The sequence below is a fragment of the Argiope bruennichi genome, chromosome 7, assembly GCF_947563725.1.
Source record: "Argiope bruennichi chromosome 7, qqArgBrue1.1, whole genome shotgun sequence".
Classification (NCBI taxonomy): Eukaryota; Metazoa; Arthropoda; class Arachnida; order Araneae; family Araneidae; genus Argiope; species Argiope bruennichi.
The window spans coordinates 81,974,744-81,988,512 of record NC_079157.1 but is presented as its reverse complement, the minus strand read 5'-3'; the positions used below and the strand labels follow the sequence as shown (position 1 = coordinate 81,988,512).

Here is a 13,769-nt window from a genome sequence, read left to right as displayed (position 1 = left end):
AATAAGCTTCTTAATAATAATTCTTTCAATATAACTTTGATGAGCTTATCACACAAATACTAAAGAAAAGTCACGTGTTTGATGGTTAAATATGAAATTTCTTTAGATTTAATAGATTTTTAACTATAGAATGAAATTGCATTTATTACCTTTATCTCTTCAATTACATCTGTTGTTGTTTTTTATATATGTATTTGTTAATTCTCAAGAATATTTCGTTATACCATCATGGGAAAAAGAATTACCTGGACGTGGATTGCTTTCACTATAACCGCGTAAACTCAATGTTATGATCCCATAAAAAAGTTATTTAACTTTTGTGTGCAATTAATATTTTTTCGTTATGTGTGATATTTTTGTTGCAGTTGTTTATATTTAAAGACGTTTTATACAGAAATCAGTTTCTGTGTGTATGCAAGATCTGTTTTTGTATGCCTTTTGTATTTAGTATTTGAATCGATGAGCTGCGATGTTTGTGGTTAGTTCATCAAAGACAGAAGATGGTGCCACGAGATTGACTGTCGTTCCGCATATTTGCGGAATCTGCAAGAAGGCATTTTTGCAGGAAGATTCTCTCTTAGAACATTTTAAAACTCACGCCGATTGCAATGATACAACGGTTACCACTGTCACTTCTGTTGAACCTGACCAAAAGGTATTGAAAACTGCAAATAAGTTACATACCTGCGATATATGTGACCGTAGTTTCTCTTCCAAAGCGTATCTTCAAAAGCATATTATTTTGCATGGTGGTGATAAGACACATGAATGTACAATCTGCCGTAAAACCTTCGCGCTCAAGGACAATCTCCAAAAGCATTATAGAACCCATGATCCTATGAAGCAGCGTTATTTTTGTTCTGAATGTGGGAAAGGTTTCACATCCAAACAGTATCAGCAAAAGCATGAACTTATACATACTGGTGAGAAGCCACATACCTGTACGATATGTAGAAAATCTTTTACACTGAAAACTAATTTGAATAAACACTATCAGACTCACTCGGAACAGAAGCTCTATTTCATGTGCGATATCTGTGGGAAAGGATTTTCATCTAAAGCATACTTAGAAAAACATCATTTAATTCATGTTGGAGAAAAGCCACATGTTTGTGGAGTTTGTTTCAGAGCTTTTACGTTAAAGACTAACTTGCATAAGCATTATCTGACTCATACGGGTTATAGACAATATGGATGTCAAGTTTGCCAAAAGCGTTTTAAAACTAAAGGAGCTCTTGAGCAGCATTACCTTGTGCATTCTGGAGATCGGCCATATTCTTGTAATTTATGTGCAAGGACTTTTAAGCAGAAGAGCCATAAAGACAAGCATCTCCAGACTCATTTAGTACGTGAATTAGTCAATGTGAATGACATTAATTGTGAAACAGTTATTTCAGATACAGAATCATCTGAAGAATGGTCTGTTGTGAAGACAGAAATTAAAACTGAAGATGAAGAATGAAAAAGATTCTTTTTTTATTATTTTGTAGCTGATGTAAGGTAAGTTGATTGCTATATATAGAAACACATAGGTTTTTTATTACAAGCAGAGGGAATATGTCCTCCCCTCTTTCAACCTTAGACAGTATTTTGTAGTCTGCAAGAAATGTTGCCATAAAGGTGTTTATATTTGAGAAATTGATCAGTCTATAATGACTGGTTGATAGATTAAAAAAAATGATTAAAAGTGGTTAACTAAAAGAATTAGACAAATTGGTTTATTTTTATAATCCATCTTTGTGTGGTCTTGCACATCACATCACTTTAAAAAAATAAAAACTTCTGGCGAACAGTCAATTTGCCATTGGGGTAAAATGTTTTTAATCGAACGATACAACAATTTTTATTACTTTTGCATCATTGAATACGAGTAAGTGTGCTTTGATTCACTATAATGGAAACAGTTATCTTTATGAGAAAGGGGTTTAAGTGTTAAAGAAAAATACTAAGGTTTTTAAAACAATGAATATTGTCAAGAATGTTTCTTTCTACTGATTTATCATGCTTTATTTTGTTATACATGCATTATTTAATAGCTTAAAAAAAGCTCATAGAATGCATTAAAGGAATCATGGAGTCACATACACATCCAGAGTCACTAAGATATTATATGGTTGAAACTTGGATAAATTTAATATTAGACATGGAATCTTTAAATAATGATTTGTATTAATATTTCCTATAAAATTAATTAATTAAAGTTTGGAAATTTAGATCTAATTTTCCATTTAAAACAAAGTCATATGCCGTATAATGGCACAGTTTAGTTTTGGATGACCTATCCATGGCTGATTTGGTGCTTTTTATTGACCCTCTAAATCTCATCAGAAAATTTATTATTTTTGAGTATAATCCCCCTTAAAATGTTTGTCTGTATTCACTCCTGATTACAAGGTTGCATAGCTGCTTATAATTTTTCCTGAGAAAAACTGGGTGAGAAAAGCAAAAACTCATTTTTATAAGAAAACATTTTATTACTTACAGTGCTAGAAAATAAATTAAAACAAAAAAACCCTTATCAATAATGAAGAAAAATAAAAGTTATTTTAAATGCTGATTTTAGAAAAATTGAAATCCTTTCCCATAACAACTTTTTTTTATAGTTCCCCCTCCCCCCTAAAAATATTAAAATATCTGGGAAGACTGAAGCATATGGCATGAGTTTAAATTTAGCAACCGAAAATGTATCAAATATATTTTTTTTTAAATCAAATGTTTTGATGGTACCATTAATTGGATTATCTCATTTAACAATCTGTCACTAAAGAAGAAATCCAAATTGAACAATAATGCTGTAAAAATTAGTCTAAGCAAGAGTGATAGAAACTTTTATTATGAATATTATTGAGAGACCAAAATTATTTTATACATATCATCTGATTTGAGAGGCCCTATTCAGTGATTTTTCTAACTTTTAAAAAGTTACTTTTAAATTTTTATTTAAAGTGATTTATATCCAATTTAGTTATTAAAATTCTGTTATCACAGTAATAATTACTATTATATTTTAAAATTTTTATTTAAATTGTTTTATATCCAATTTAATTATTAAAATTATGTTATAAAAATAAATATTACTATTATATTTGCATGTAAATCCTGAAGTGAACTTCTTAGTTTAATGACATATCATAATTTTATATAGTAGCCTGCTGATAAGATTTTCCTATCATTAGAGTTTGAAAAAAGTTATTTTATTTACATTGAGGTTTTATGTTCTAAAAAATTAAATGTACTTAACAAAAGGATATAGTTTTGTGATCTTTCATTTGATTCATCTTTGACTTTTATATGCCATAATAAATAAAGTCCAACAAGAGTTTATATCTTAATTCATTAAATCTTTCATCTTGGAATTTTTTCCAGATTTTTCACAAATGCATTTTTATATTTATACTAAAATTTTGAAAGAAATATGATTTTTAAAAATTTTAAATTATTATTATTATTATTATTTTCAGATCTTTGATGCTTTCATCATTGGTTCTAATCCCGGTGGCCCAAGTTCCCATTTGTTGATGTAGCCTTGAAATAAAGACAATATGTTCTTTCACGGACTCTAACTGATTGTTCCTGGAGAAACAATTAATATTTTCATTTATATTTTTTATTATTAAGTGTGTAATTCTTTTACTTAGTATGATACTTTAATATGTCATGATATGAAGAGTGGAATCAGTTAACATGTAATAAATTGATAATTTCATATACTAGCTTGTTATTTATCATGAAATAGCAAGTTATATTGAAGACTAATTAATAATGAGTTTTACAATTTTAAAATGAAACAACAACAATAATTGAATTCTGTTAAATGACACTAAATTTTATGTTGCTACAAGAATTATTGAGATATCTAATATTTAACAAAACAATATTTTTTGAAAATGATATTTTTTTTTTTTTGCCTTTATTATTTTATTATTTCTGTGAATGAATCCTTGAACAATAATGATTTATTGAGTTTTAACAATTGATAGAGCAATATATCTGTATTTGATTATTGTTTAGTTTTGGTGAACTTCATACTCGTGCTGAATTGAAGTAGAGAATATAAATTTTATTTACCAATTTATTTTTGCTTTCCCCCCAAATCCTTTGTTAGCAACTTTATGTACAATAACACTATGAATGAGAGATGATATGTATTTATTTATTTACATTTGATTGTGGTGCTGTTTTTATTTCATGAAATAACTAGTTAGGCTGTAGGCAACCAGTGTTTCTTAAGATTCAACTGATTTCATTTATTATTTCATGTAATAACTATATTATAAAGTAACGCACATTAAATTTTTTATATTTATATAATTTACAACTAGAACTAGGATAATAGGATGGGGGGGGGTCTTTTTTTGTTCACCTAGCATAAAATTAATATTTTTTTGGTTGACCATGTTTTAACAATTCAAATAGCTTTATACACTTAGATTGAATGAAAAGCTTATAAAGAAATGTTTCATTGTTCTGTGTTGTACTATTTTTTATTTCTGTTTTATGCTATTAAATCTGAAAATAATGCAGTACCTAAAACTATTGGATATCATGCAGAGTGTGATATGTAATATATGCAATAGAATTGCAAATATTCTAAATTATACAGTATATAATATTTTTACACTTATATTTTATCAGCACACTCTTTTGAATCCTACCTTTTTCCTTTAAACTTTCTGGCCAAAGCTTCTAGGCTTTGCTAAAGCTTTTCTGTATTATTGTTCCATTTGGGAACATTATTCATATAATTTGATAAGTCATTACTACATTTATAAATATTTTTTAAAAAAAATTAGAAATAAACTTTATTTTTATTTAAATGAATACTTTTTTGTTTAAAAAGTGAAAGTATAAATATAGTGCATAAAGTTTAATTTTCAGACTTTTAAAAAATTAAGTTCCATTTCTTTTTTCTCTTCACTCAAAGCTTCCTAAATTTCAAGATCTAGTTGAAATTATAGCCCTGATTTAATTTTCCATTTGTTAAATAAAAGATACATAAATTTTGCCATCAGATTTGGATTAAGTAGTTAGAAAATTATTTATTTTTAGTCATGTTTAATGTGTTTGATTTCTTTGTTGTATGTTCCTATTAAATTTACAATTGTTAAAGAATTATCTGGTCAGATTCCTATAATTGTATATAACTTTTCATATATTTATTATGTTTAATTTCTCCAAAAGTGGTTTTTGTTATTTCATATATTAAATATTGCATCAATTTTTTTTAAAAGACTTCAATATATCCAACAAATTTTCTTAATGTATTGAGTTCTATCTTTAACTGAAATAGATATTATGCATAAATTAATTGATGGAAACTCAACTTGATGATTGGAACAAAGCACCATTGAAAGATATGTGTTTGTATGCATCCTTGGAGTTATGAGATGACAATTGTTACAATCAATACAGAGTTTTATAATGGAAGAATATATATTTTTGATGGAAGAAATAAAATTTATGTATAACATTAAATACATTGCCATAATATTCAAGGCTGTTTTTATGTTCATCATAACAGTTTCACTCTATACAATATCTACTTGAATTGAATTTTATTCAAGATATATCACTATTAAAATAATAATTCAATAATTTTTTTCAATGGAATTCTATAAAATACTCCCAATACTATATTATTACTTAGTCATATGTATGGGCAATGCAAAAATTGATCACTTCAAAAATAAAAGATCATAAGCTTTATTTTGTGCTTTAAAATTTAAAAAGAATTAAAATGAAAGTAAAAACAAGAAAAGGCAAAAAGAAAACAAATGAACAAAGGAGAAAAAAATCCAAATTTATTTACAGTTGAGAGAATCAACAAACAATATATAACAATTATTTTAAAGTATTTTCCTACTGTAGGAAAATATCAATCTATTTTGGAGGAAAATCAACCATTTGATTGTTATTGATGTGATGAAATTTATACTTGAGAGAACATTTTACAAGTGTTTTTGTTAAAAATGAATATTAATGTATTGAAAATATATACATAGTGATAAAATTTTTTCCGTTTCATGTAAAAGTTGGTAAGATTTTTATATGTATTACTATATCAGTAAATAATATTTTGTGGAGATTATTGTATTATTTTCCTTGAAATTAAAAAGAAAATACTGTAATAAATAGCTTTGGTATTTATTTTGAAACATTTTAGATTGAATAATTATAGATTGATTTTAAAGTCAAAAGAATATTCTTGAATGATTGTAAACTTGTCATTCTATATCTGAGTTTTCAAGCAAATGCTTCTACTTCTTTTTTATTTTAAAAAAATGACTTATTTTTTTAAAAAAAATTCTGTTACTGGGATTTTTTTTAAAATTTGTTCCGAGAAAATTCTTTTCTTCTTTTTTTTTCTTTATCAATACTTTAAATTTAAAATCAATCTTTCTTTAAAAATTTATTCAATGATAAATTTATTATTATAATTATTTTACATTAAAAAAAAATCTGTTAGAGACTTTCAAAGAGATTTCAAGATATAACATTTTAAATATGAGAGAATTTTGTATTGTTAAATAATTTTATAATTTCATTTGAAGTGAAACAAAAATTTCAATTTCTTTTCTCTTTTTTGACAGATTTTCATGAATTATATTTTGAAAATATATTATTATGCTTATTTATTATTTTAGAATGGCTACAGAAATAATTGATATTGATTAAATAAAAATAATAATTAAAACAAGCTTGCATTTGCTTATTTTGCTTCTTATCTACTTATTTAAAATTGAACTGGTTGAATATTAAATAAGTTTTGCTGTACTTTTTTTTTTTTTTATCAAAACTTCTCTGTAATACTGAAAAAGTCAAATTTTGTTTCAATGGAGTCGCTTTCAGATCAAATAAATTTGTACATCTATTTCAAATATATATTTTGTTTTTAATTTTTCTGTTAAGACAGGTATAAAATTTTTGAGATTTTTTACATAAAATATATGACATTAAAATATGTTCAATCTGATTTCTACAACTTTTATGTAAAGGTTTTTACAAATTTTAATACTTAGGGAGACATGGGGAACATATTTAATGTCATTATTTAAACCGCATTATTATTTTTCAAGTAAGTTTAAAAGAAAGTAATGATTCTGTAAAATATAAAAATAGCTATAGAATTTTATTTTTATTATAATTAGTTTGTAATGCAATTAAATACACAAAGAATATAATATACTACTATTATTTAAATTTGTAATTAACTAGACACATTAAGTAGATATTTAGCACTTACTATAATGAAATACCATTCTCTTATGATAAATATTTAAAATGTATTTGTTTCTTATTATTAAGATACAATTTTAATAATTTATTTGAATGGCAAATAAAATAATTTTGATAAATAATCAAACAAAAGGAGGCTTTCATTAGTTTCTAGCTGATTGATATCCAGAAATTTAAGCCCCTAGCCAGTCTTGCCATCTGAATTTTTCTAGTTGATATACCTATATATATGTTGTTTTAGAATAAAATACTTCTAAATATTCTAATATTTTTAATGTCAAGACTACTTTTATGTAAAATATTATAATCATAAAATCCCTTTATTATTTGAAATTTTTTTTAATTGAGAATATCAGTTTTAAGTAGCGATTTATAAAAACTGCCCTTAGTTAATTTCCCTACATAAATTATTAATACTTATTATAGGAGTACTTCAGATTTTATTAACAAATACTGAAGTATATAAAAAAGATGAAAATGAAATTTTGAGGCAGTTAATTAAATAGTTATTAATGAAAAGTGTGAAATTAAAGAAAATCAAAAGTTTCTTATGATATAAATTGTTAGACATCTGCTTTTAAACTTTCCTTTTCGTACATAGAATTCTGTTAATGTTTTCTGTGGCTCTTTTTTCTTAATTACTCCTCTTCCTGCCTGCGACCTGGCCTAAGGGTAGCGCGTCTTCCCCGTGTCTGGGCATCCCGGGTTCGAGTACTGGTTTGGGCATGGTTGTTCTTTACCCTATGTTCTATCTGTGAGGTGTGTGAAAGAGGCCTCCCCCCCATGTAAAACAATTTCCTACTTTTCCCTTCCTGATGATACACAAACAATTAAATTCTTATAAATCTTATTCATATAAATATTTGCAATTCTTTTACTTAATGACTGCTGAAACTGACTGTATAACGAAAGCTTCATTATATATATATATATATATATATATATATATATATATATATATATATATATATATATATATTATTCTTAATTAAACAGTTCTAATTTTTATTGTAATTTAATAAAAAAATGATTGATATATGCAAGCACAATTTAGTTTTATTGATATTTGCAAAATAAAACTACATTTAAAATAAAAGATATTTTCCCCTTAGTATTAATTCAAACAGAAATATACAGTAAACTATTATCCTGTGATTTGCCCGTTTGTAGTTTTCTATTTATTATCAATGTGATTTATCACTTTTTGTAATACTTTTTAAAATAATATATCATCAGATTTGCATTTTTAATCGCAGTCATTCTTGTTTTCCTGATTTAAACTAAGCAGTTTTTGTGTAGGGGAAAAAAAATCTTCATAATTTTCTTTTGCACACAAAGAATTGAGTTGTCATTGATTATAGAAAGTTTTTAAATAATGTCTGCGAATTTAGGTTTTTAGTCGCAATTATTCTTGGTTTCTTTCTTTCTCTTTTGAATTATATTTATAAAAACAATAACATCTTTGTTTTTCATTTAAAGAAAAAAGTTTAAACCATATAATTTATAATAATTTAAAGTTATATACTCGTACTTACGTTCGATATTTTAGTTCAAATTTCACACTGTTTCCTGAAATTGAAATCTTTTTTAAAAATTAATTTACATTCAACTTTATTCTTTAAATAAATAAATAAATAGGAGACTCAACATTTGGGACATTAAAGATGAACTCCAGAAAGCAACAAAATTCGCATACTATGCAATAGCTGCGAAATTATGGAATCTGAAAGTCAAGGATTTTTGCATTAAATTCAGCAGTTCCTGAGCTGCTCTGATCTCACAACAGATTTGGCTCAGTGCCAGTTGTGCGACGCTGCCCTCCCTCCTCTTTTCAAGACTCTTTTGTTTTGTTGGTTGGTTTCTTATCAGCTTATTTGTTTTCAGCTTGATTTTGTGTTGAGTCGAATTTATTACATATTCTTTTTCGTTTCTTTAGTTAAAAGTCACATTTCGAAAAAAGGATATTTCGATAATTTTCTTAAATTCGATTCTGATAGTTAACAATTTTGGGCTATTTAGAGGTAAGATTGCCTTATAAGAATTTTATTCTCTAATGAAATATTTTTTGCAAAACTGAACTAACGAATCGTTACTGGATGCTTTATGAAGACTTGTAGCAACCTTCTTTCATTCTTCTTTCGCAAGTAGAATTGTTATTTTTTCATAACAACACTTGAAAATGGAACAAGGAAACACATCTGCAAAAGAATAATAATAATTATAAATTCAGAATCTGGGAAACAATGTTCCGACACATACTTTACGAAAACTAATGAATCAATACCCTTTATATGAACATAAAGATGTTTTTAAGAGAGAGGATAAACTATGAATGAATGTCTCAATTTGTATAACGCAGAGTGACTTCGCTTATCAGACATATCAAAATTTCATTTGGAACTGTTAAAACACCCTATCACCACATAGAGAGAAGGTGGTAAGAGAAATAATCTCAACTTTGCTGTAGGCCGATAGTTTGAACAGGTCTAAGTTTAAGTGAATAATATACAGACATATCTATATATCATCCAGAATGTCAATTTGATGAGTGTATGGTTCAGAGAAGAAATTCCTGAACCTTTTTATCATATACCTGAAGTGATGATTATATATTTATTTTAATGGACAATAATATCCAATATCATAAAGCCTTTTTGGAAACTGGATTTTTTGTAGTAGTGTATAAAAGGTATGGAAATGCCAGCGTATACCTTCAACTTGATTTCTATATAATCTGTTTATAGCTCTCCAGGGAAAATGGAGATCTTTGCTACTAGGCTAAGAGACTCCTCTGGAGAGCAATTTGAGAGCTAGCGATTGCTCTTGGAGAGAAATATGAAAGAATGCCTTAATTAAAATGCTTTAATTAAAATTTCGTACCAATCTGATTTTCAATCATTTTAATTGTTTGAAGAAAGCACTGGTCCTATTAATATAACATGGCATTTTAAGAAATTCTTAAAATTTTTACTTACCAATATTTAAAATTTTGAAATCTACGCCACTGCATGAAAGTATTTTATTTATTAAAAAAAAGTAAATTAATTTTATAAGTCAACTTTTATAGAGTCACGCCTTTGTAGGCAATATAGAAACATGCATTCTAATTTTTCTTTGAAATCAATGTTTGAACGTATATACTTCCAAAAAGTGAGAGATCCTTCAATATTTTGAAGCAGTGACATAAGGATGGAAAACAGACATGACGAAGACTTATGAAATATTTCGATTGAAGATTGCGAAAATTTATTATTTGATACTGGAATTTATATAATATATTAAAATCAGTGGTGGATTTTCGAATAGGCAGCTGCCAAGGACCTTTAGGCCAAGGAGGGATAGCAAGCAAGAAGGATTTTTTCATATTTTCCTAGTTGTCAAATTTATAAGTTTGTAAAAATACAAATTCTATGAATGATAAAATATTAGCATAATATTAACGCTTTATCAAATATAATTGGTCAGATTTCTTTATCATGCTTACTTAATTATTAGAATATTCGTATAACCGAAAATTTGCATTAATAATATTGTGTACAAACATAAATTCCTGGAACTCTGAAGCCACGAACACTAAGTAAAAACAAATACGTATTCACAAAGATGATAAAATAAAGAATATTAACCTAATGTTAATCATTATCAAATTAAAATTGTGTTGAAATGTGAAACTAAGTTGACCATCTTATATAAGAGAAGCTTCATAAGCCTTAGTACCGCAATATACTTACTGGTTAAAATAGAAGTGAGAAAATATGTAGTATTTTTAGCATAGAAAAGTTAGAAAACTTTTAAATAAAAAATGTAGGACAAGAAGCTGGACAATAATGCAGTTTCTGCATTTCAATTAGCAGGAAATTTGTGAAACCAAGCAGTGAAACGACCTATTTAAACTAAGCGCACATTGTGATGCTCTTTTTCTTTCTTTTTTTTCTCAGAAATGTTTTCCTTGTTAGGTGAAATAATTGCTCAATTATTCTCGTGCCAGTTGTGTAATAATCTATTGTTTATATTTGACACAAGGAGTCGTAGAGAATTTTCCAAGGTAGTATGGAAGTCAACTTGCAGGGAGTTGGTTTGCCATTTGTTTCTATAATTCTACAAAGAAAAGTAGTGATGTATTTTTTTTCATAAGAAATTCTATTTTCCTTCACTCTTTTTTTAGAACAAACCATTTTACAAGTAATAACAATCAATCTCCCCACCTCCCATGCATGATTTTTGGGATTAGAATTAATCCTGTTTATCAATCTAAATAAAAGATTTCGAAAGAATAAAGATCTAAATAAAGAATCCACATTTCGCTTATGAATAATTTTTATTTCTTAGAATTATCAAATTAACGATTCTAATCAAAAATTATAAATTGATCGAAAATAACTAATTTACTACTAATAAAAGAGAATGTGTATGCATTTATGCATTAGGATTCCTGAAGTCCCGACATTTTCACAAACAGTTGCCGAATTTGATACAAAAATATTTTGAAGCATAAAAACTTGAAGATAGTTTTTTTTTAATTTTAATTATTAAAAATTTAATCGATGTTTTGGCCTTTTTCCACGATGACTTACACAGAGATTAATGTACAACGATAATTTTTATACAATTTTAAATTTTGAAAAGTAATCTTTCTAATAATACTAACTTATTTATCTAATAATTGTTACTGAACTTTAATTATTTTTAAAAATATTTTATGTATAATTTTCAACTTTAAATTTCATTTTTGTAATGAAATTCATTGTTTCATTATATGTTTAATCGCGTGATTTTGCTTCCATTGTTGAAAGTTAAGGAATAAAAATTCTGTCAATTATATAGATAGTTTATACGAGGAAGCAAAAAATAAAATAAAATTATTACTAAAGATGGTTCAGAATTTGAAACAGATTACTCTGGCACTCAAATTTTTAATAGTACTATGATGTCATTAGACTCGATGAATGGAGTGTTCATGTGCGCTTCAAAAAGAGTAAGTATAAGTTTATTAAAATAACACGCCTCTAATATATATCGCACATTTCTATGGGTATCATGAACATCAAGTTATTTTAAGAGATTCGATTGAAATGAAACAAATTAATATTTTTGACAAACCAAGCCGCCAAATACCACATATCCTGATTGATGCCATTTTATCAAAATAATCTTTATAAATCGGAAAACACTCATTTAATTCATACAATAATAATTTTTAATTGTTAAGTTTCCTTACTGAAGAACATGTAATTAATGCAAATGTTACCATAAATAAACACATATATGGTCAAACAAATAATATCTTTCAAAAAATTAAAAAAGAATGATGCCAATCAAGTCGGGTCAGATAATAACTGCGAAGGTCGTCATGCTCCAGACAACTTCGACATAAACAGTTTAAATGTTTCCAAGTTAGAGGTCAGGCGTAGGCCAACTAATTTGTAAACAATCCGGAAAAGAGAAACAAATGAGTGGGCTCGAGGTGTGGCGGACAAGAAAGAACGTCGAACTTCTCTACGCCTCAGCGAACCACCTGCCACTATATCATCATCATCCGGGTCTTAAAAGATCAGGAATCGTCTGCAATTTTCTGATTAAACACAAGGATGATTTTGCTGGCAATCAATCAGTTTTCAATCGGATTATTGTCGTCGGTATAGTAAACACAAATCGGATGACATTCAGTCACCAGACCGATGAAATGTGGTGATCGGAAAAATATGAATTTAAATTAAGTATAAAAATGATTATTTAACAGATGGAAAATATTTGAAAAACATTCCTCATTTTAAAATTTAATCATTGTCTGAAGTTATATTATATTAAAATTATATTTTTTAGCCGTCTTTAGTGATCAGCTGGCTCGCTGGGAATACCGATTATATTTACTTTCATTCAATTCTCTTATACTGTTTATTTCAGTATCCTAAGACTACCACTTTCCGACGATTCTACTTCGCTAAGGAGTAAGATGCAGAAAAAATGAACGCATTTCCGGAGTTCACAGTTCTTTCATTTCTAATCGCACTATTTTATTATAACTCAAAATAGCATATTGATTGCATATGTGGCTAGTTCAAGTGATAAAAAACATTCAGAGCTGGCATGAAAAATATTTTACATATTATCATTAAATGTGACTAAGATTTATCTAATCTTGATGATATCAAAATATTATCAAAAATTCAATAACAAATAAAAAAGTGTTTTAATCAAAAAATTATTATTTTGTAAAAAAAAAAATTATTTTCCAAATTTTATGAAAAGAAATCTTAATTATTTATAATAATTTAATGTTTAAACTTCTAACAGCAAATAAAAATTGTTCTAAAGTATTTTATTGAGAATTAGTATCTTTTTCCTACAATATTACAAGTTATCTGTAGTTTTTACGCCTTTTAAGTCTGCGTATAATTCGATTCCGTCTTATTGTTAAATGTAAAAATCTCCGCATTTCATCTTTCCTCTCACCCTTATTTTGGCTAAATAAACACATCCTGACGCATGCGCAAAAGAGCGGAGGATTTAAGATTCCGAGAATAAACTATACG

General features: G+C 26.8%; 1 protein-coding gene across 1 annotated transcript; it reads left to right on the top strand.

Moving 5' to 3' along the window:
• Positions 1–286: 286 nt before the first annotated feature.
• Positions 287–6,057, top strand: LOC129976679 (oocyte zinc finger protein XlCOF26-like). Its single transcript, XM_056090376.1, has 2 exons — positions 287–1,500; positions 3,462–6,057. Exon 1 carries the CDS (start codon positions 470–472, stop codon positions 1,460–1,462), a length of 993 nt encoding a protein of 330 aa, XP_055946351.1. The 5' UTR covers positions 287–469; the 3' UTR covers positions 1,463–1,500; positions 3,462–6,057.
• The last annotated feature ends 7,712 nt before the right edge of the window (positions 6,058–13,769 follow it).